Source organism: Rhincodon typus, chromosome 7, assembly GCF_021869965.1.
Source record: "Rhincodon typus isolate 14 chromosome 7, sRhiTyp1.1, whole genome shotgun sequence".
NCBI classification, from domain to species: domain Eukaryota; kingdom Metazoa; phylum Chordata; class Chondrichthyes; order Orectolobiformes; family Rhincodontidae; genus Rhincodon; species Rhincodon typus.
Window position 1 is genome coordinate 46,239,935 of NC_063338.1, and position 25,000 is coordinate 46,264,934.

A 25,000-nucleotide genomic window follows, 5' to 3' on the forward strand; every position below is an offset into this window, starting at 1 on the left:
CACATAAACACAATTGTATTTTCTATCTGGAATGTGCATGTGCTCCAGCCTCCACTGACTTGACTATATTTTCTCATCCTCAATGGCTGCTATCTGTTTCATGCCTCATTGTCTCATTAATCTTGGTGATCTGAATTTCCCTTCCTCAGCATTGATTTGTATATCCCACTCTCTTGTCCTTTTCTTAAGATATTTCTTGCTTTCCCTATTTTTAATCTATTATTTCTGTGCCTCCTTGTTGGAAGTCCAACTTTGTACCACCATGGAAATGAGCTATTTATACATTTAAGTAATATGTATTTGTTGTCTTTAGTAATTAGTGTTTCATTTTCTTAACTTTGTTTTCAAGTTCATCAGATGAAAGTGCAGAAAGTAGTACATTGCAGACAGTTGCCACTGTTCGTGCTGAGGAAATTCCCCCTGTACCAGAGAACAGATTCTTAATGCGAAAGAGCCCTCACAAAGCAGATGAAAAAGAGAAAGAGAAAGAGAAAAAGAAAGAGAGGTTAGTACATTTATATTGCCCCGGAACACTTTTCAATATAATCATTTTGGCAGTACAGAACTTGACCTTGTTTGAAGAAAACACATTTTTTTGTTTGAGTTTTTCATCTTGTGCTCAGGACAATTTGCAAGAATACCAAATTAAGGGGAAAACCAATATTTATACCATATGAGAGGAGAGTGCTGAATAGTTGCCAAGGGATAGCGGCATTGAAAATGCACCAGTTAGCTGCAGGCTTTGTTTAAATGTTAAACCAGGCAGGTTGACTGATTGTTTAAGGCATTATGATGAGAAAAGAACTAAGAATGACAGAAACAAAGCTTGGCACTTGTCTATTTGCCAACTAATCAACACATTCCTCTTAGACAGTGTAAATGTTGTCTTTTAGTTACATAGTTATTTATTTCAACTTGTCCTGAGTGCAAGATGAAAAGCTATGACACAATGTGTGTTTTCTCAGCAATACTTGAATAAAATTTTCACAGTACAGAGGGAGGCTATTTGGCTCATTGTATTGATGCCAGGCCTCTGCAAGAACAGCTCAGCTCATCCTGCCCTTCTTTCCTTTCCCGGTAATCCAGCATTTTTTTTTCTCTCCAAGTGCGTATCTTATTCCAGTTTGAAAAGTGATTGTGTCTGCCTCCGCCACACCCTCAGGGAGTGTATGCTAGGTTCTAACCACTTGCTGTGTATCTAAGCTACTGCTAGACTAGAGTAGATCAGAAGCGAGGATTTACGCACCTGCCCAGATTCTGTCCATCATCTACAAGGCACAAGATGGGAGACTATTGTTAAATTCTTCACTTATCTGTATGAGTGTTCTTCCAGAAACTTACAAAGCAGACCATTTGATCAACAAATAAATCAAAAAAACTGCAGATGCTGGAAATCAGAAATACCAACAGAAATTTCTGGGAAAACTCAGCAGGTCTGGCAGCATCTATGGACAGAAGACGGAGTTAACATTTGGGTCCAGTAACCATTCTTCAGAACTGTGCTGGAGAATGGCCACTGGACCCAAATGTTAACTCCGCCTTCTGTCAACTGATGCTGCCAGACCTGGTGAGTTTTCCCAGAAATTTCCATTTGATCAGCACTCCATCAAATTGTTCCCAGTGTGGCTTGTATCTGGAGAGCAATTTTATGTTCTGCAGAACCTCAAAGCGTTTTCTAATTAAGAACCTCTAAAATGAAACAATTGTGACTGAAGAGAGGAGCATTGGCTATTTAGATCTGTGTTCTTCTCCAATCGAGGTCCACGGAGCCATCTTGCAAAAAGGACCAAGATAACGTTTGGTTATGAGAAAAAATTGACAATATTGTATCAATACCGAAGTGTTTGTTTTCCCAAGAAGTAGATAATATCACTGAATTGCAATGTTAATGCATTGTATCTACTTAACATTTTAAACAGTTCACAGTTCCATTGTTCTCCTGGCTGACTATATATTCTTCACCTTCTGTGAACTTGAGCTCATCCATACCTTTATTTACTTTGGCACAAAGTTCTTCTTACCCTTTATCATTACCCTTGCTGACCTATATTAGCTTCCAGTCCCTCAAATTTATAATTCTAATTTTTGTGTTTAATTAACTCCACTGCATCAATGGTCCCTATCTCGACAATTCCTCTAGCATTACAACAACAGAAATGTTAAAAGCGACTCTTCTTCAATCAAACATTTTTTTTTACTTGTGAGTAAATATTGTTGTAGAATAATGGTCTTTATCTTGAACAGCAATGTATCAAATTCCCAAATGTCTACATATCAAAGAAGACTCCTAGTAACTAGGTCAGGCCGAAAAATTAAAGGAAGAGGACCCCGGGTAAGTAAATGTTTTACAGAACTAATGTTTGTTTCCCTTAAGGCTGTTAATGGGAAGAAGTTAGAATTTTAATTCAGTATAAGTGGCAGGATTGTCTAAGTGAATAAATTCTCAACTCTTAATCAAGTTCCGTTTGATACCTCAGAGCTGGACTGACAGCCCAAAAGGAAGTGAAGTTCCTTGGGAGCAACCATTAAATTGAGTCTTTGGTGAAATGGATGTAAAAGCTCCCATGGTGATGTTTAAAGAGGAGAGTTCACTTGGTGTCCTGGTTAACATTTAATTGCCATAATTACTAAAACAAATTGACCAGTTTAACAGGTAAATGTGGGATCTTGTGATGTGCAAATTGCTGGAATGTTTTCTTACATCACTGAAGTGTGTCATTAGTGTGAAAACTAATTCATTAGTTGTAGAGTAACTTGAGCATTGAGATTGTGAATTACGTTACATAAACACAAGTTAATTGGTATTCACATTTAATTCATATTTGGTATTCTAAACATGATCTTGCACAGCGCTATCGAACACCTTCAAGATCAAGGTCTCGGTCAAGAGATCGATTTAGGCGCAGTGAAACTCCCCCACACTGGAGGCAGGAGATGCAACGAGCACAAAGAATGAGGGTTTCAAGTGGTGAACGATGGATCAAAGGAGACAAGTAAGTGTTACAAAGCTCCTCAAAGTGTTCTCTATTGTCTCCGATTAGAGTATTTTAAATATCTCTTAAGTTATAGGCTCAATATCGCTTGAAATTTTTACATGTATTTGTTGTTTGCTGAGTACTTATTAGCTGCAAAATTCATTTGTATCTTTTTATGTAATGATATGCCAAAGTTTTGTGAGTTTAAGAAGGTGACCAAGTAGATGTATGTGTTCCATTAACTTGGTGGCAAAAGGAGATAATGCTCAAATATAAGGATACCTATAATTCTCTGGGAATTAGATAGTATAGATAGTTTTCCAGAGGGAATTCCCTGCATCTATTTTCGTGTTAATTGCATCAAAAATTCCTTTTTATGTTTTTCCGTTGTTGTTGCATGGAAATTAACAGAATCCAGTTGGCTGTTTGGGAGGGAAAACTTTGATATGTAAGGCAGGTTTCAAAAACAAATGAACTCTATCAAATACCTTGAGTTATGCTTTCGAACTGTCATCTGCTTGCATGGTGGAATTGATTTATAATGCATTTGCTTTCCTAAATGATCAAAACCTTTTTTTTATTCTGGTACATTGCTAGCTGTTTTAATAATGCAAAGGCTGGAGATCCCTATTTCCCATTTTTGTCTCTGCCTGCCTCCCATCCCAAATTACCATGCTGGGAGGTGCATTAAGAGGTTATCTACATTAATCAGGTCTCTTTATAGAATTCTTTTGTGAATGGATGAGATTCTAGCTTTATTTATTTGTTCTACACCATTCACTTATTGATCTGTTGGTCACGTATAGTCTTCCTTTGCTTCTGTGCAATTATTTTCCTTACAAATAAGTTTGTTTTAATAGCTTTAGCTGAACACCACTGTCTGGTTTTGTGGTGTTTCTCCCATTCTTTGATAGGCATCGATGAAGAGCAGCCCACTTGGATCTGACGTAAGTACATTGTCATGATACATGGAGGATTGTTTTACATTATAGGAAATGTGGTTCTACTTATGGAAACTATAATCTATTGTGAATGCAAATTAAAGAACTTTGAGGCTGTACTCTTACTGTCACGTATTATCGGCATATCAAAAAATTACATTTCACATTTATTCAAATGTTTGGCATCTTGTCAAATTAATTTGCTTTAAGTGAATTTGTGATTCTGAGAATTTTGGTGAAGATGGTACTCTGTTCTCATTCAAGAGTCTATTAGTAAGATTTCTGCTGAGCAGCTAATATTAAAGTTAATAAGCTCTGCTGTTGCTTCATTCTTCTTTATCAAAATATCAGTTTTTATCAGCAGGAGTAACTGATGCAGAAATGTTGTTTTAGCCTTTTTTAAAATAATTAGATCGAATGAATGAATGACACTCTTGGCTTCCTCCCAAACTCTCTTATTCAACCCAATTATTAAAATTATTTTTCAGAAAAGTCTTTCTCTACTAGGTGTCAACATTTTTTGGGGCAGGGCTCTTTGAAACCTTCTCAATGATTACATTTTGATTTTTCAGGAGCTGCTTATTCATTCTCAGCAACTTCTTTATCAATAATGTCGGGTTTTCTTCTTTAGTAGGATAAGAGACCACAAATGTAAAAACAAAACTGTATGCATTCAAATTAGGTGCAGAGCTGGATGAACACAGCAGGCCCAGCAGCATCATAGGAGCAGGAAGCCTGACGTTTCGGGCCTAGACCCTTCATCAGAAAGGGTCTAGGTCCCGAAATGTCAGCCTTCCTGCTCCTGTGATGCTGCTTGGCCTGCTGTGTTCATCCAGCTCTGCACCTTGTTGTCTCGGATTCTCCAGCATCTGCAGTTCCTACTATCTCTGCGTTCAAATTAAATGTTTTAACTTGGAATCCTTAAATAAGATGTCCCAATTGATTTAATCTAAACACATCTTCCATACTCCGTTTGCGTAATGGAATCATATCTACATTGTAAACAGCCCTTCTACCAATTATACCATAATGTACACATTGCAATAAGCCAGTTTTCCACCAAACCCAGACATCTTGTAATGAGCTGCTGTCCTTCCCACAATTTCAAAAATCCACTCCTTGTTACCAGATGGCAATTTGATCTTTCTCAGGGCCACCGCAATTAATTCGAGCCTCCCTTAGTTTCGGATCAGTGATATTTTTCCTGAACTGCTTGCTGTTATTGAGAGTTGGTTCAGCCAGTTCACTTAACAGTTCGATGATGAATGCCTTTGGAATGTTTGGTGAACTTCTGGTTTGGGTGCATTTGCAGTAGCAGTATATTATGACTTTACAATGTGATATTAATTTCCTTGTCAAGCCATTTTTGGAGGGAATTTGATTTCCTCTTCACCTGAATTTAGTTTGAATTCAGCGTTCCTTCAAATACGACTAATGGAAGGCTTGGTTCTTCGTATGTAGAAGGGTATCAAAGACTCATCCATGGTCTTTTTTCGTTTTTGAAAACTTTACATTGTACTTGGCAAATGGTCTGTAACAGCCAGTTGTATTCAGCCAGCCTTCTTTCAACTGCTGTGTTGCTGCAATGGACTCTGCTTCCTCCTGATCTTCAGGATACGCCGTAACTGTTTTAGAATCAAAACTTCAATAAGATGCCCTGTCTGTACACCACACATTTCAGTGTAAAAGTTCAAAAATAAGTATTTGATCCATCAGATTAGATAAAGAGTAACACTAAAATAGGTTTTTAAATGTGGCAATATCCATCAGGAGGCACCAATTAGAGCATGTAGGAATATTCCCAGTGAACATTTTTGGAATTTAATTTCCCAGAATATCGCTGTCTTTTGTTAACTTCTATTCTTGATTGCTTTTGATTTTGAATACTTTTAAATCAAAACAAATTATACGTCCAGGATCCATCGCCCAAAAGCCTTGGGTTCAACTGGTTCTCTGAAAAAGGGTATCTTCAGTTTTTGGATGCACTTAACTTACCCTCCAAGATCTTTTGCTAATCATCTCACAACCAAAAGCAAAATCTTAATTTAACTCTTAAACTTGTACCCGAGTCTGGGAAATCTTTATCAAAAACCTGATGGTATCTGTAAACTTATTTTTTCATTATCTCTGCACTTATTATTCTTTGTCTCCCTTGTTGCTACACTTACTATTTAGGTCTGTTTGAAAGAAAACTACACTTGGCCCGAATGGACCTAAAAGTGAAGTTTTTTCGAACAGGCTCAAACAGAGCTGTAGGCATGCTAAGTTTGGATCGATGGTGAAAAGACTTCACTTGTAGGTCCATTTGAAAAGACCTTCAGTTTTTAGGTCTTTTCGGTTTTTGCATATGCGGATAAAGGATAGCTAACCTGTATATTCTTCACTATCCTATGAAATATTTAATGTTGCACAAGATCATTATAGATAATGGAATCAATTCAGTCTGTCTTAATTTATTTTGAACAACCCCACAATTCCACACACCTTTCTTAACACTTAAAATATTGAGTCATTTGATAGTACACAATTTTAGTATTGCTGAGAAAAGTCACATTTTGTTGAAGCTTTATGTCTTGCAATCATCAGGGCATTCACAAAAATATAAAAATGAAGGTAATGACATTTTATACTGTCAGAGAACAAACAGTGCTGATGGTTGGCAAGTTGACAGTGATTACTGGAGGTGTTGCCAGGGAGAATAAACCCGGTTAGGTTTGGAAGGTGAGATACAAAGTTGTGCAGGATTTCCACAGCCAATTGAATTGTCAGTCCTTCACAAAGTAAAACAGGAGATCAGGCGGGCAAAATATTTCCCCTTAAGTTGTGTTGTCTTTAATTTACCAGGTTTTTTTTTGAGTAATGAAATTTACTGCTGATAATCAGGTGTAGCTTTATGTTGATTAGGAAGAACTTAAAAGGACTATTAAAGGCATTTTAAAGTTGTTTATTCTTATATTATTCCAGTAAATACAGATCTGCTGCAAATCTTTACAATGTTTTAAACTGGATTTGAAGCATGAGGTTGAAAGCAAATTTAGATTTAGCCTTCTTGGATGTATTGATGGATTTTCACTTAACTAAATTTTTATACAGTTTTATTTGAAATTATCTAAATGAGGTTACTAAATAAATTGCTGTGCTTAATGATGAGTATAGGATTATATTGTTCAACTTGTAAGAAGAAATAATTAACTTTATTTTGTCGTATGACAATATTGTTATGTCTGTTTTATCCCCTCTTGACATGCATTAATTTACTTTGATAATTTTTTTTCATATAAATGGTACTACTGAGTTTGTTGTAAGCTTGCTGCAACTTGTTGTGGAGGTGCCGGTGTTGAATTGGGGTGGGCGAGGTCAGAAATCACGCAACACCAGGTTATAGTCTAAAAGTTTATTTGAGAACACAAGCTTTCAGAGTCTTACTCCTCCCTCAGATGTTGGTGTTGACTGGTGTTGTGTGATTTCTGACCTTGCTGTAACTTGGTCCACGTTGTGTCTTCAATTTATTTTCTATCTCCTGAAATCTCAGGAATTGCTTGCATTTGCTAAATCTTCAATTTCAGTGAAACAATCTGAACAGTTGATAGTATCTAGCCATAAGTGATAGAAAATTTAACTGCTCTTTGTTCCTTTTGAAAATACATTTTGTAGGTCTATGTAATAGCATCCATTCAGGCTAGCTGTAACGTGCTACCAAAGCCATTATTTTGTTCCTGGATGAGGTTCACTCATGCTGTTATTACACATACTTGTGTTTTTTTTAATTGCCAATTCAGGTGGTAAAATGAAGTAAAAGCTCTTCCATATACAGTAAATGTATCAACTCCAAATTCATGTATATTTAAATTAAAACAGAAAATGCTGGAAATATTCAGATCTGGCAGCATCTGTTCGGAGTGAAATACTTAATGGGCCAGGTTAGTGACTTTTTGATAGAACTGTTCTGATGAAAGATTAACTTGTTTTTCTCTGCCCAGATGCTGCCTTACCTGAGTATTTCCACCATTTTCTATTTTCATTTCAGAGTTCTGTGGTATTTTGCTTTAATTCTGTAAGTTTTTGTGGTTGCTAATTCCTTTCTTTCTTCCCCAACTGCTGTTTAAAGGGGTGAAGTGAATGAAAAGAAAGAAAACCACAACAATAGAAGCCCAGACAGAGGGAGAGAGCGAATATCTTCAGACTACAAACCGGACATATTGGATAGTCCGAAAAGGAGCAGAGAAAGGGATAAAAAATCTGAACGAGAGACTGGGAGGAGTCATCGGTCTAAAAGTAAAGAAAGGGAACAGAAGAAAATGAACAGAGATGATAAATCTGAAAAAAGCAAGCCTAAAAAGAGAAATAAATCCAGGAGTAAAGAAAGAAATCAAAGCAGAAGCAAAGATAAGGAAAAACATGACAAAACCAGAAGCAGGGACAGAGAGCACAAACCAAACAAAGAAAAGAGAGCAAATTCAAGAAGCAAAGATAGGGAGCATGCAAAGGGCAAAGAGCGGGATAAACCTGCTAAATCAAATAAAGAACAGGGAAAACATGAAAAATCTCAAAGCAGAGAACAGAGTAGAAGTAAAGAGAGAGGAAAATGTGCAAAGTCAAAATCTAGAACTCATGATCGAGAAAAGAGTAGCAGTAAAGAGAAGAGGAAATGGCCCAAGTCTGAAAGTAAGGAAGGAGAACAGAACAATGGCAAAGAGTTGGAGAAACGAGCCAAGTCCAAATCCAGAAGTAGGGACCGAGAACAGAATAATGGTAAAGTGTTAGAGAAACAAGTCAAGTCAAAATCCAGAAGTAAGGAACGGGAGCAAAATAACGGAAAAGATTGGGAGAAACAAGCCAAGTCAAAACTCAGCACACGTGATCCAGGAGAGAGTAACAACAAAGTGTGGGAGAAACGAGCCAAGTCACAGTCCAGAAGTAGGGATCGGGAGCAGAATAACAGCAAAGGGAGGGGAGAAGAGACCAAATCGAGGAGTAGGGATCGAGAACAAAGTAACAGCAAAGGGAGGGGTAAAGAAGCCAAATCAAGAAGCAGAGATCGAGAACGGAGTAAAAATAGAGAGAGGAGAAAACGAGCCAGATCGAAATCCAGAAGTAGAGATCGTAAACATAGTAAGAGCAGAGAGAGAGCAAAACGGGCCAAATCAAAATCTAAAAGTAGAGAAAGAAGTAAAAGCAGGGAGCGGGATAAAAGGGCCAAATCAAGATCCAGAAGTCGAGATAGAGAACAGAGTAAAGACAAGTATAGAGGGAAAAGGGCCAAATCTAGAAGCAAAGATCGGCATAAAAGTAGAAGTAAGGAAAGAGAACACCGAGACAAATCAAGGAGTAAAGATAGAGTAAAAGACAAAAGTAAAGAAAGAGAAAAGCATGCAAACTCAAGAAGCAGAGGCAGGGAACAAAAGCACAAGGAAAACTGGATTAAATCCAGCAGTAACGATGAGCAGGGCAAGAGTAAAGATCAAGAAAAAAGAGCAAAATCCAAAAGTAAGGAAAGGGATAGAAGTCAGAGCAAAGAAGCAAACAAGAACAGAGATAGAGAACAGAAAAAGAGGGGACGTTCAAACAGCAAAGACAGAAGAACCCCTGAAAAAGATAGGTATGATCATTCAAAGAAGGAACAAAAGACTAAAAATTCAGGAGATAATCAAAACAAGGAGAAAGACTTAAAGACTTCTGAAAATCAAAATTCAAATGGGAAAATAATACACAAGGAGGATGAAAAACCAAAAAGCCAGGGAAAGGATCATAGCAGCAGCTCTGAGAGTCTGAAAGAGGATGAGGATAGGAATAAAAAGGAAAAAAGTAGTAGTCCAAGTATGAAGAGAAAAAGGGGGAGTAGTAAAAGCAAGATATCTGAAGAAGGGTCTGCATCTAGAAACAGATTATGTGAACATGGTGACAAAATTAAGAAGTCAAACAGCAGAACAAAAAATCGGAACCACGAAAAAGAGCAGCACTCAAACTGTGATTCAGCCCCTAGTTCAGATGAAGATAGAAGTGAATAAATGTGCTTTATGGACAAGTGATCGATTGCCAATAAATGTTTCTGTGATTTTTTTTTTCAGAGATATGTTAGGGACATGTCTTTTAAACCTGGATTTCAGTTGAGTTTGTTTTTTTTGACAATCTGCAGCCTGGATTATTTGTACTACTGGACTTTTAATAAATTTGTAAAGTGTTGCAAAAGATGATTTCATCTAATGTTTTAATTTTGGAGCATTTTGGTTTTTAGCTTTATTTTGTGATGTTTCTGAAAGAGACCAATAAATAACTTTTTATTGGAGTTTGATTTTAGTGTTTTCCGTAACAGCATTTTCTGTTTGAATGGGATAAATGTATCTGAATGGATTGAAAGCTTTCTGGTAATTGCCATCCTGCTACTTTTTTCACAGCAGTGGGTAGCAGAGATCTGGAGTGAAATGAGTTTAAGCAGATTCGACCTAGTTCTTTATGTATTAAATTCACAGCATAGCTTGGACACAATGCAGCATCGTGCTAAAATGGGATTGTTGCTCAGAGACACCATTGGGATGGTCGTTATTGGGAGGTGGGGATATAATGTTGAGGCATGTTGAAACTGATATTCTGGCAATATACGTACACTGCACATGACCGGAAAATGACTAATGACACAGTATAGAATTTTCCTCCCCTTGGTGATTGTAGAAATTCACTAATGTTGTATGTTTTTATTTTCAGCATGACTGTGTATAGTACTTAGCAATATGGTAGCTTAGTGGTTAGCACTGCTACTACACAGTACCCGAGTTCGAGTCCTGCTTCGGGTGATTGTCTGTGTGGAATGTGCACATTCCCCTCGTGTCTGCATGGGTTTCCTCTCAGTCCAAAGAGATGCAAGTTAGATGGATTGGCCGTGCTAAATTGCCCATAGTGCCCAGGGATGTGCAGGCTAGGTGGATCAGCCATGGGAAGTACAGGGTTACATGGATAGGGTAGGGGGTGGGTCTGGGTCAGATGCTCTTCGGAGAGTCATTGTGAACTTGATGGGTCAAATGGCCTGCTTCTACACTGTAGGGATTCCATGATTCTATAAATTTGATTTTCATTTAGCAGTACAATGTGTTGCAGAATCTTTTAAATTTGCTTTTTTTGTTTAGCTATGATATTGCAAATGTACACAAGACCGAAACGCTTTCAATTTGGAATTGAAGTACAATCCTTAAAATTTTCATTTAATGTAATGTCTTATACAAAGGTTTGATTTCATGTTTTCTGTTTAATTGTGTTCAATTTGCATAAACTCGGACACTACAAAATATATTAAATTCTTTTTAAAAAATTATTTTGCTGGACTAAGCTACACATGTTCATGTGACAGTGCAGAATAGCAATGGGATCTTGATGTATAAACAAAGGGACCCCACCAAAATACTGCAGCATGTTTCAGAGTTTTCATCTAGAATTTCTAATAACTCCTGTGGAATTTGTTTCTCGCTGTGATTTGTTTATATACTCTGTACGTTGCAACCACAGTCCTAAACAAACATGCTTCATGAAGTAAAATGCTATGCTACAACATGTCCTATACTTGTACATTTGGACAAACACTCTTACCCTGATAATTTAGAGAAACAGATGTTCCAGTGTCCTCATCCCTTCTAATCTTTTTGGCAAAATGGAATTTCTTAACAGAGCTTCGTTAAATATTTTGTCTATGACTTAACAAATGTTTCTAGTTGTATGCACCGATTGTGCAATCAGTCTTTGATTCCATCATTTTATTTTAGGAGTCTTAGTAGTTTGGGGCAAGCCACATCTAACTTTTTTTTTTATTTTATTTTCCTTGAAATTGTTTGAAAATTGTCTTTTCTCAGATTCTGCCTTGAAGGATCATCTGAATGTTTCTGATTTAAATTTAATGGTATGAAAAGATAAAGATCTAAATCTTTTTCTGAACTTTTGAAGCAGGTTTGTTTCTCCACAATTAAATTCTGTAGTAACTTTATGGAAGTTGTTCCTTCAACAGATGTATGGTTATTAGTGTATGGCCCTTGTGTTTCTTTTTTACAAAGTTCTATCATGCAATAAAATCATATTGCACACATTTTATTTGTAAAGCATATAACAAATTCTACCTTACAATAAAAGTATTACGTTCTTCAAACAGCATTTTATAAATGAGAATCATTTATTAGTATATTTAGTAATTATTTAAAGCAGCAGTACTCCATTCTAACCCTATAATATTTCAGAGCTATTTTTATGAAATGCAAATATTAGTGATATATACCTATGTATTGATTTGTAGTTCATCTATGGTATTGCTTACATTAGTCTTGTAATCTGGACTGCCAAAATGTTAACTGGTGAAGAAAAGAAAAAGACTGCACAGCAGATACTGCAGTTATGCGTGAAGTTATATATTCAAGTTGATGCCTAATCTTGGTTGTGAGGCAGCCTGCTGGAATTAGGGTCTCAGATTATTTTTACTGTGTTGTTGAGTCTGACTCCAAACTTCAATGTTATACTTATACTTCTGTACTTTATATATCCAAAGGCACTTTGTTGTGTCATAGCTTTAAGTGCAGACTTCTATTTTGTGTTCTACCTGCTTCCCAACTTAGTAACTTTTGAGGCTTTGTCCTTACTATACTCTTGTTCCTTCAAGAAAAAACCTTCAAATTCATTACGGTATGGTTCCACAAATATTGGTATTTAGGTGGGAGGGGAGGTGTGTGCAGGAAGGGATATGTCATTGAGTCTGCCTATCCTTCACTATCTGTTGGAGTCATTCCCAAATCTGAAATCAGTGATGTGAAATGTACTAACTGAGAACAGATCAGGGATCTGCATGATTTAATAGTACAATATGCATTGTACTCGTAATTTAAGCTTGTTGTACAGATTGATTTTGTTTTTTATCTGTCACTGTCTAATAACACAGAATGTGACCATTTGAAATAAAAGTTTTGACATTTAGAGGCATGGTCTTGACTCATTCAACCCATTTGTTATCTCCTGAGACATTGTTCAAAAGGGAAAGATTTGAGAGCTACATCCAAACTAATTACTTGCATTTCAGCCCTGAATTGTTTTCAGGGATGGAGATGGTCTTTCCCCTAGCCAAAACAGTGTCAGAGCCCTAATTCCAGAAGTGTTGTCCCTGAACCTGGTAACCAATATTTTTGCCAAGGTGGAATGTGGTGGTGATTTGTAGTTTGCGCATAGGTGACTTACAGCGGCAACTGCACATGTAAAAGTGCAGCTACATTCAAAGAGATGTAATTTTGTTTTAGTGGGGTGGCCAAAATACCGTAATTTTACACATTTTTCGAGAGCGGCTAAACTTAAGGGAGTTCTTTTAAAGAGTTAGGATAACGTTTCGGTGAGTTGGAGGGACACCTTTGGAAGAGATCAAGCGTCCTGTGAAGAGTTCAAGTGCCCTTTGGTATTGTCAGATGTGGACATGAATATGCTTGAAAAATGGAGCATGCGGGCTCGAGACAACACAATGTGGAGCTGGAGGAACACAGCAGGCCAGGCAGCATCAGAGGAGCAGGAAAGTTGACGTTTCTTCAGAAGGGTGCCGATCTGAAATGTCAACTTTCCTGCTCCTCTGATGCTGCCTGGCCTGTTGTGTTCCTCTAGCTCCACACTGTGTTGTCTCTGCCTCCAGCATCTGCAGTTCTTGCTATCTCCAAGTGAGGGCTAGAGAGTTGGTTTTGATTTATTCTTAAGTCCTAGAGCACTGAAACCAGCCTACTTCAGCATGCTGCCACCCTTCCGACTGCTTTTGCATTGTTTCTGAGGGGCATCAAGAATGTCTCCTGCTGTCTTCCAAGTGAAGTTTTCACAATTGGGAATATTTCTGGCACTGCATTCCCAACTTTGGGAACAGCAAAATTAGGACTGTCTTTAAAAACTCCACATATTTCTGGAAATTACTTATTACTGAAAATGAAATTGGTGGGTTTATTTGAGTTGCTGATTCAAGAAGAAATATTCGTCTTTTCTTTATAAGGAACTGGTTGGATGCAGTGTGTGATTCCCAAGTAAAAGTGAACAATGACAAAACCTGTGTGTACAGTGGTACTGCTGTTTGAATTTGGGATAAATTTTAAATGATGCTAAGTACAATATAGCAGATTATTTTGGGAATAAATGTAATCTAAACTGAGCAAGGGTGTTAATAACTGGAGCCAAGTGGGAATGTTTTTAGTTTTGTTTAATTATACTCTTATGCGATAGGTGGAGGCATTCGTATTTGTACACTTTTTTTTTGAAATCCGAAAATCCATACATTTGCAAAAAGTATAAAGCAACAAGATTCATGGGAATTAAAGAACATGAACACAAAAAAAAGTTACTTATAGATATTGAATACATTATCTTGTTTCTTCTAATCTAAACCCAACTCATTAAATTAAATTTTCTTCTATACAAATTAGACTTGTACCCAAAATAAGTTTGCATGATAGTTATCAAAAAATTAGAAATTTAATTACTTAATTTGAATGCTGCTTTATAGATTACTGTATAAGGGATTTCTGGGACTTTCCATTTACTTTTGACAAGATTATTCTTCCAAAGTCTTCCAACTATCCAACCATTACAGGCTTCTTGTTCTTTATAGAGTCATACAGCATGGAAACAGACCCTTCAGTCCATCTGGCCCATGCCGACCAAGTTTCCCAAACTAAACTAGTCCCTTTTGCTTGTGTTTGGCCATATCCCTTCAAACCTTTCCAATTTATGTATGGGCATCTTCTAATATTCTTTTAACTCTGGAGTGCAGCATCTACAACTTGCTGTCTGTCCACGCACACCAGTATTACTATTAATATAACTCCCTGTTAGAAATCCTTCAGTCAACAGACATTGGCACGATTTTAAAATTGAACAGCCGAGAAATAGCTTTACACGTCCTTCTTTTTAACGTGGAGTCAAGAATGAAGTTATCTAGCTTCCATAACTAAATCATGACAATCTTTTGCTATCTTGACCAGTTTGCTGACGTTTGGTGCAGCCATCACTGACTGACTTATGAAGAGCCTCCAGCCTCCCAAGCAGCATGACAAGATTTTGTCTAGTCATATTTGACTTCCTTCAACAAATTTGAATGGAGTGGCTACTATGTTGAAGTCTAGAGCAAGTCTCCTGTAAAATCCATATGCTCCAAGGAACTACAGTATATCTCCATTGGTTTTAGAAGCAAGAATGTCTTTAATTGCTTGAACTTCGGCTTCTCCAAACAACATTCAGCCTTGCCTCGTGACATATCTCAAAAAAATAGCCTTAGCCTTCGCAAATTGACTTCACTAGTCAATTTGACACTCTCCAAGTGAACCTTTTGTAGTCCGTCTCATAAATTGAGGTGCTTCGCATGGTCTTTCCGAGTATCATTGTGGTTCAACAAATTATCAATAGAAATATGTTTTGATAATCCATTCATAACTTGATTTATCAGCCTTTGAAAACTAGCTAGTATATTTATCATTACAAATGATGTTACATTGACTTAGGCTGTGTCATTAAAAGAAGCAGAAATTCCTTTGCTTGCTCTGTTAGTGGAAGAAGTCAGTATTCTTTTAATAAGTCAATCTTGCTGAAAACTCTGAACTTCCAATTTTATTAATGCAAACTTCAATTTGTGGGATAGGACAAGAATCTTATATGACGTTCACTTATTGATATTTAATGCAACTACCTTGGACCAGTTCAGTTATACCATAATACAATTTGGAAGTGAGTTTTCTTAGACTTGAACCAAATTCTTAGGGCTAGGTTTAAAAGAATTTTGGTTAATGGATGGAATACTTGCTCCATCCATATCATGTAGGTATTTTCTAATCAACCCTTTCATAAATGTTGTTACATACTTGCAGGTGGGACTTGAACGAAGGTCTTCCAGCTCAGAGGTTGGAATGCTATCACTGCACTACAACTCTTCATCCACATCATGTACATTGAAAGAAATTCATTCTGCACAATGACTCATTCTTTAATCTGTTTACGTTTATCACCCTGAGACTCTGCTGAAAGATAGTGTAGTACTTGATCTAAATTCTTTACCATCTCTGTACTAGCTAGTTTTATTACTGTAGTTTGATTTTGAATATTTTTGGCCTTTGTCTCATCATGAGTTTACTTAGATCACTTATTTATTTCCTGGAGTATACTCGCTTATCTTTCCCGTCACAATACCATTTTATAATATTTACGTGATGTACTTGAGTTCTCTTCTATCTGGCATACTAATAAAATATTTATTTTAAGAGAATTTTACTTTCATAAAGCAAGATCGATTAGATCTAGACTCCAGTGGCTCACTCTGCAGGGATAACATAACCAGTACCTTATTCCCAGATTTGAAAGTGTGTTATTCCACTATATTTCTGCCTTTTTTTCATTTCCTGTTGAGAAACCTTAATGTGCATGTGCTTTTGACAACCTGTGTCAGAATTTGGATACAGTGCTAGAGAATAATTTCTTCTTCCTGATCCCTGTGTTTGTGGTCCTTTTACTTTGCATCCATAAACTAACTCAAAGGGTCTGAAATATATTGATTAATTTGATGTTTTCCTGATTTCAAACAATAAGAATGTTATTCCTCCATTCCGAAAAATATGTTATCAGTTAGAACTAAAAGAGTACAGATATCTGACAGGGTTGTGGGGCTGGAGGAGAATATGGAGATAGGGAGGGGCCAGGCCATGGAGAGATTTGAAAACAAGAATGAAAATCTGATAATATCTTTGCTTTTTCGATGGAGGGCCTATGTAGTTCATTGAGCACGGGGATAAGAGACTGGTACATGCTGAGAGTTAAAACACAAACAGCACAGATATGAATAATCTCAAGTTTATAGAACGTAGAAGATCAGCCTGGAGTGTGTTGGGATAGTTGAATTAAGAGATAACAAAGGCATGAATAAATGTGGCAGTAGCATATAAATGAGACAGAGCAAAAGTGATGGTGCAATGGGACATTGGTGATTTTGGTAATGCTGCAAACATGAGGGCGGAAGATTAGCTTGGGATCAAATATGGAACAGAAGTGATGAAATTACATTTATTACTCAGATTCTAATATTTGGAAGTCTTACACTAAATAAAGTTTAATTACTGCCACCAATATGGGTCAGTGTCAGCTCATTGACAATTTAGATTTATTAAAGGAAACCCTAACACAGGTCATTTGCATTCCAGCTGAAATGCTACTTATGGTTATTTCTCATTCTGTGTCAGACAACATTGCCATCTACTGCCATTGTGACATATGACACAAGGATCACATGACAATAGTTGTAGAATTGGCTAGAGCAAGTCTTTTGAGAAACTGTCTTTACAATGTATATGTAAGATGACTGTCCCTCATTCCTTTATGTTTTACAATCAGGACTCGCTCAGATTTATTTGTTACTTGATGTCATCTTTGGATGTCTCACATTTACTTACCTAGCAATACAGACCTACCTGTAATTTCCAATGAATGAAAATCAATAAGCTGATATATTTGAAGATTGCTGAAAGTACACATTTTGACAGTTTTCAACTTTCACCCTTCAGGACACTGCACAAAATAATAGTCGTGAAGAGAAACAACCTTTATATGGGACTTTTAGACAAGCACCTGAATATGCAAGGAATGGAGGGATACGGACCAAGGGCAGGCAGAAGGGATTAGTTTTATTTGGTGTCATGTTCAACACAACGTGGGCCGAAGGGCCCATTCTTGTGCTGTGCAGTTCTATGCTGTGTGTGAAGTGAGTGCTGATTTGACAAGAGAAATCTGGTGAAGGCACTGTTGTGGAGAATATACCTGTCAGATGATTGACAATTAAATTTAAACAAAGTTAACTCTGGTCAAGTCATTGGACTAAGAGAATGATGTTCATCTGTTTTGTGAGATATTGACACAAACTAACAAGTTCTAACTCTACAGGTGACAGTAATATTATTGTGGTTTATTGGTAGAGGCAGTATCCTCAGTGACCAGTTTGTCAATCAAAATTTCCACCTGACCCCAAAAACCTTCCACCCCACCTTGCGTATTAAAAATCTTATCTCCTTCTGTCTTACAAATATTGAAAGACTCTGCTTCCACTACCTTTTGAAGAAGAGTTCCAAAGACACTCAACACCGTGTGAGAAAAAAATCACATCTATCTTAAATGGACAACCCTTTATTTTAAAATTCTGAAACTCTAGTTCTAGGTTGTAGACACGCTTGCTGAGCCAGTGGGTTTGGTTGCCAACATTTTGTCACCCTGTTGGGTAACATTGTCAGTGCACCTCCGATGAAGCGTTGGTGTTCTGTCCCGTTTGTTATTTATATGCCTCGGTTTGCTGGTTTTGTTTCCCAGTGATTTGTACACAGGATCTAATTCAGTGTGTTTGTTGATGGAGTTCTAGGAGGAATACCAGGCCTTTAGGAATTCCCTGGTGTGTCTCTGTTTAGCTTGTGCGATCATCAATGTGCTGTCCCAGTCGAATTCGTGTCCTTCGTTGTGTGTGTATAGTGATACAAGTGAGAATTGATCGTGGCTAGTTAGTGTTCATGTATCCATATAGTCGATTCTCTTCCGGTTTGGCCTATGTAGTGTTTCTCACGGTCTTTGCATGGTATTTTGTATATTACCCAAGCTTTACTTATTTTGGGTATGGGATCCTTTATTTCGTCAGTAGCTGTCATACGGTGGTTGTTGATTTATGGGCTACTCTGATACCAAGGGGTCTGAGTAGTCTTGTCGTCATCTCTGAAATGTCCTTGATGTATGGTAGGGTGATTAGTGAGTTTGGTCGTGTTGTGTCTTCTTGTTGTGGTCTGTCTTGGAGGTAACGGCAAATTGTGCTTTTCCGATATCCAGTTCTCTTGAAGACTCTAAGTGTTCCTGTTCCGCTTTGCGTAGTTCCGGGTTGCTGCAATGTGTTGTGGCTCATTTGAAATAGTGTCCTGATGCAGCTCCGTTTGTGGCCTTGGGGTGGTTGCTAGTGTAATTGAGTATTTGGTCCGTATGGGGGAGACACCAGGGAATTCCTGGAGGCCTGGTATTCCAACCGAAACTCCATCAACAAACACATTGAATCAGACCATGTGTACAAACCACTGAGAAACAAAACGGGGAGTAATACCACCCCAGCAAACCGAGGCATATAAATAACAAGCGGGACAGAACACCAACCCTTCACTGGAGGTGAATTGACGATGTTACCTAGTAGGGTGACAAAATGTTGGCAACCAAACCCACCAGCTCGGCAAGCATGTCTACAACCTCATCCACAACCTGAGCTACAAATCTTCTCAAAAGCTTTTTAACCTCTAGTTCTAAGTTCTCCCACACAAAGAGAGTATCATTTCCACAGTCACTCTGTCAAAACCTCTCAGGATCTACATGTTTCAATCAAGTCGGTTCTTGCTCCTTTAAACTCCAGCAGATTCATGTGTTGCCCGTCCAGATTTTCCTCGTAAGTCAACCTGCCTGTTCGTAACAAACCTCTGAGCTGCTTTCTACTCACTTACACCCTTCCTCAAATAAAGGAACCAGTACTGTACACAGTATTCCACATCTGCTCTCAACACTGTCCTTTTTAATTGAGGCCTACCCTCCCTACTTCTGTATTCAATACTGATCACACTGAACAGTAATAATTCTATTATCTTTCTGTACCTCTATACTAACTTTTTGAAATTCATGGACTGGGACACCTGAATCCCATGCAACTCGGAGCTCTACAATCTCTCACCGTTAAGAAAAACTACAATTTTTTTTATTCTTCTCCCAAAATGGGCAATTTCATATTTTCCCAGATTATACTTGCCTTGTCCTGTCACTTAACATAACTATATTCCTTTGTAGCTTTCTTACATCCTCTTCAGAATTTACTTATCTTCATATCAACAGCCAAATTAGCTACCAAAGTTTCAGTCCTTTCATCTAAGATATTTATATAAATCGTAAAAGGTTGAAGCCTCAACATTGATCCCTGTGGCACACAACCAGAAAATGGCACATTTATGCCTGCTGTTTCCTGTTAGCCAGCCAATTTTCCATTCATGTAAATATATTATCCTTATACAATGAGCTTTTATTTTTCACAATAATCTTTTTAATGTGGCACTAAGTACAGCCTTCAGTACAGTAATCTACCATTTCCCTTTATGTACAGCAACATTATGACTTCAAAGAATTCTAATAAATTGATTAAACATGACTTGCTTTCGCAAAATCATTTTGATGTTGTTTGATTACCCTTACTTGCCCAGCTATAACATCTTTAATGATCGTTTCTAACATCTTCCCAATGAGCGATGTTAAGTTAACAAGCCTGTAGCTTCCTGCTCTGTCTCCCTTTCTGAATAAACAAGGTATTTTCACTGTTTTCTAATCTAATGGAACCTTCCCTAAATCTGGGGAATTTTGAAAAAGTAAAACCAATGCATCAGCTCTCTCAACAGCCACTTATTTTAAGACCCTAGGATGAAGTTGATCAGAGATTTGTCAGCCTGCAGCTCCAAACATTTGCTCAGTTTTCTTCCTTCATTTTGAAGCTTACTAGAACACTGGCCCCCAACACAGTTCACGTTAGACTGTCCCAACGGTACATCCGATTTTCCCTAGGACTATTGCCAATGCCCCACAATCAAAAATATTCCACAGCTGCACAATTCATTGAATAACACATTCATTTCTTAATCCTATTTGCCCTAGGCCAGTTTGCATGTGGCTCAGGTAATAAAACAGAGGTAAGGTACTACTTAATTGGGCGCCAAACTCCTCCATAATGACTATATAGAGCCTCTTGAATTGTAACTACATGGACCGTGGTGACTGAATCCGCCCCCTCCTACAAAGTTTCTTTCCAACCCTGAGTAGATATCCCAAGCCCAGCACTGAACAGGAGACATTTCGCAAATCTTATCAAACTCCGACAAGTAATATATCCTGTAGATGGTACATCTGTAGTGGAGGGAGTGAATGATCAAGGTGGTATATTAACTGCCAATCAAGCAGGCTGTTTTAGCTGGATTGTGTTGAGCACTTTGAGTGTTGTTGGAGCTTTCAATCCTCTAGGCAATGGAAAGAATTCCATCACTCTTCTGACTTGTGCCTTGTAGATAGTAGACATGCACTGAGGATTCAGTAGATGAATTACTCACCATAGAATTGTTAGCCACTGATCTGTTCTAAATATATCCATAAATGGGATTTTATTGGCACTAGAAATTGTGCAGTGGTTACTCTTTCCAATATTGTTGTGGATTGCAGATAGACTGATGAGAATTAACTCAGGTCGATTTATCCCTCTTGTTGATTCCTTCACTCTACAGAAGAAAACCCCAGGGCACTCAATATCAACCCTTTTAAACCCACATAGAAAGCTTTTCTGGTAAATTGATTGAATTCATTTCTCAGCCTACGTTTTCTATCTCACTTGCTGTCAGTTGAAAATTAATTTATCTGAACTTGCTTGGGTTTACTTTTGATATCTTTACCCAGTCAACAAAACTGTAGAAAATCTGCTGTCAAAGTGCAATTTTCCAAAAAGGACTCATTTGTGTGTCATAGTGCAACTGGTCTCTCTCCTGCTTGTTTCTTGTATACAATAGTTTAAATCTGACTTTTCTTTAAAAAAAAGTGGTAGAGTTCTTTTGATGTGTTCTGATTTTGCTTTGAATTACTTATTTTATTAATAACACCAACATTAAAAATGATAATTATTAGCTCTATAACTAATGTACAGTATAAGAATTATGATCAAGAGATTATAATTTTGCTCATCTAACTTATTTTTCCATTCAAATTGCATATATTCTACTACTTTTTTTTATTATAGTCCTAAATTTATTTGTACCGATGCAAATAAATAATGTTGTTTCACATTGAGTTTGCTTATTCCTTTGAATTTGCCATATCTTTCAATAATTGTTTCATATTTTGCTGAAGTCTCTCAAACATATTACTGGAATGGTTACACAAAAGTTGTTAGTTTCAAGTACATGAAAGAGAATAATTACATTAAATCTGAACAGTATATGGTTGCTGATGTGCAGATGATCATACAGAAAGATTCACAGTAGTTTTCATTAACGCAAGTATTTGTAATAATGAAAATCAATATATACATCAAAAATTTCCAAAGCTTTTACCATGTAAAACCTAGTGATTTCTTGGATTTCTGAATATCACATTTATCATATAAATTTTTAATTTCCTCAGTTGTACTGCGTTTATAATTTGGAAGTTGAACTCCAGAGGTGTCCTTGACCTGGTAACTAGGTCTTATCCCACCTTCTTCAATTAACACAGGACCACGTCCACCACCAATGCCTTGGTGAGCAGCCTTAAGAAGTGGATAAACATTTCGGCCTTTTTTTGTAGCTGCATCTATAATTTGTTGTGCATACTCTTCAAATTCTTTCTTTTCCATTTCAATTAGAGCTAAGCTTTTTTGTTTGTGCTCTAGTTCAGCAGCACGATCACGTAAAGCCTTTGCTTTTTTTTCCACCTGGAAACAAGGATAGAAAAATCAAGCTTTTTAAGATTTTACATGTATGCCTTGACCATATTTTGGTTTGTTAAATAAAGCACTTATCCTTATTAATTATATAACTAAAGGAAAAATAAAAATAAAGTTGCACGAATGATCCATTTCAAGGACTGTACAGTGATCGTGTTAACTTGATCACTTCACTGCCTCTATCCTGCACCAAGGTCATAAAGTGCATCTCTGTAACTTGCTCCTAGGGGTGAGTTAGTTACCAACTTGTCTTCAGCCAAAACCAAAGTAGATGAGCTGGAGATAACAGGTTATGGATGGGAAGTCTGAGTTTTAAGGTTTTAACCCCTATATGGCCCATGCTGGGCATTTGTTAAGGGTCTCCTCTAGGTTTCAATGAGAAATAGCATTCAAACCTGTTCATACTGCCAACAGATAAAAGTTTCCATTTATACTACCAATTATTAGTCAACATAATTTTGGTTCCTCTTTGTCGTGCTGCCTAGTAATCTATATTCATTTTTTAATTAATATTTTAATTAGAGTTGCTATGTTACAATAAAACAATGCCTTATAAGCATATTTTCCTGCTGACTGAACTTAGTCAGGACACTGGTGGAAGCACTATAATAAACAAATGGAAAAATTTTAGCCTTGGCTCCTGTTCCTCATTATCCAAGTTCAAAGGTGTAAAAAAAAACACAGGGCTATTAACTCTGATAGAACTGTACCTCAAAATGAACTCTACTTCAAAAGCAGAAGAAAAACAAATTAAAAATTTCATAAGAGTAATGTTTACCATTTGTTCAAGAAGAAAGGATTGCACACGCCCACCCTCTTCTAGGGCTTTTAACTTCTTTTTCTTGTCTTGTTCATGGTTTAAATGATCTGCTTCAATCCTGGCATGAAGAGCTTCTTTTGCTTGTATTTTTTCTTCCTTTTCCTTCTCTTCGCGCTTTTTAATCTAAATGTACATTATCTAATTCATTATTCTACACCAAAGTAGATTCCTAACATCACAAATTTGTTTAACTACTGCTTTTACTAAGGTATATTGAAAAAATTCAATGTGCCCTGCTTTCATTTCTACTTTATTCGAAATTCACATGCAATTTTCAAATTACAGAAAATATTCTTGCAAAATTTATGAAACAATGGAGTCCCAAGCTACCTACGTGGTTAATTTAGTATATCATGGAAAACATGTCAATAAACATTTTGAAGTTAAAGACAATTATTTATCTTTCTTAGCCTCAAGCTGAAACTGCTATAAATACAGACAAGTGGCAAATGTGAGGAGCAATAATGATTCAGTAAAGAATGAGGAGTACACATAGAATTCTCAGAAATTGTTTCTCAACCCAAAAAATAACAATGAAAGGCACAGAATTAAGCTGAGGGAAGGTGAATGCATGGTTCAGAGTAATTAATGTTTGGAATTAAACGCACAGGAGCGTGATTAATGCAAATAACATTAACAATTAATGTGGAAGTTGGACAGGTATTTGGAGAAGAAGTCAATAGAGTTAATGAGATGTGTATTTGCTTCTTGAAATCAACAATCAGGGAAAACCATTTTTTCTGGTCCTTTTATATCTCAATATTCCTTATGGAGAACGAATATTCTTCTGTTCCACATTTCTATATATTCTTCAGATACACATTACCCATTCTCTATGGCCAAATAGGATACCACAAAAAATCATCTAAGTTTTATTGTCTACTGAGGTAAAAGTGAACTTTAGCAATGATGTATCATAGAACCGTATTGGCCATCTAATATATACATGCCTAATTTTATTCTCAGTGACTCCTGTCACTTTTGAAGAGGAAAAGAAAATTGGAAAGTTACATCTCACTCCAGCTGCTTGTAGGTAGTGGATTCTTTGACTATTTGTAGCTGGGGCACATGCACAACAGCGATTTGCTTTGCAAAACCTCAGCTCCCTGTTGCTGCCCACTCCCTTCACTATTCCTTTGTTGCTCCTGTGCTTCCTCATACACCTCTCGCTGCTCTCTCACAATCACCCTCCATTCATTCACTTCTCCCATGACTCTTAGCTGTTCCCTGGCATTCAGCCACTCTCTTCTGTTTACCACCTAGTGTCCCTCATTGCTCCCTTCACTGCTAGCTCACTTACCAAACTCCCTTCTGCTTCCCTTCTCTGTTTCCAAAAATTTAATGGGAAGCAAAAGAGACAGCAAAGGGAGCAAAGGGATTTGGGAGCGAGCCAAGGGTGAAGTATCAAAAGGAGCAGGAGGATGATAGAATAGATTCAGAATCCAGCAAAGGAGGACTAAAAAGATAGAGAAAAAATAAAGTATGAGGACAAAACTAATGAGGAATATAAAAAACCTGACAATAACAGCTTCTTGAAATATATAAAAGGAAGGCAGAGGTAAAAGTAAATGTAGGCCCTTTAGAAAATGAATGTGAGGAGATAGTTATGGGAAACAAGGAAATGGTAGAGGAGTTAAACAAATAATCTGCTTCAGTCTTCATAGCGTAAGATACTCTAACATTTCATTAATACTAAAGAATAAGGGTGAGAAATTAAGTACCATCACCATCATTACAGAAGTAGTACTAGACAGACGAATGGGACTAAAAGTAGATACAT

General features: G+C 37.0%; 2 protein-coding genes across 3 annotated transcripts in view; one reads left to right on the top strand and one right to left on the bottom strand.

Moving 5' to 3' along the window:
- Positions 1-48: 48 nt before the first annotated feature.
- LOC109917161 (peptidyl-prolyl cis-trans isomerase G-like) lies at positions 49-10,208 on the top strand. The gene is made up of 4 exons (XM_048598953.1): positions 49-505; positions 2,245-2,332; positions 2,851-2,993; positions 8,025-10,208. Exons 1-4 carry the CDS (start codon positions 444-446, stop codon positions 9,922-9,924), a joined length of 2,193 nt encoding a protein of 730 aa, XP_048454910.1. The 5' UTR covers positions 49-443; the 3' UTR covers positions 9,925-10,208.
- Positions 10,209-21,625: 11,417 nt separating this feature from the next.
- cfap210 (cilia and flagella associated protein 210) overlaps positions 21,626-25,000 on the bottom strand; it is a 44,283-nt gene continuing 40,908 nt past the window's right edge. For both annotated transcript variants that reach the window (XM_020516950.2, XM_048599370.1), the window contains 2 exons: positions 23,179-23,343; positions 21,626-22,388 (listed from right to left, as the gene is read on the bottom strand). In XM_020516950.2, the coding sequence (XP_020372539.1) occupies positions 22,026-22,388; positions 23,179-23,343 (528 nt within the window). In that variant the 3' untranslated portion in view covers positions 21,626-22,025. The remainder of the gene's footprint in view (positions 22,389-23,178; positions 23,344-25,000) is intronic.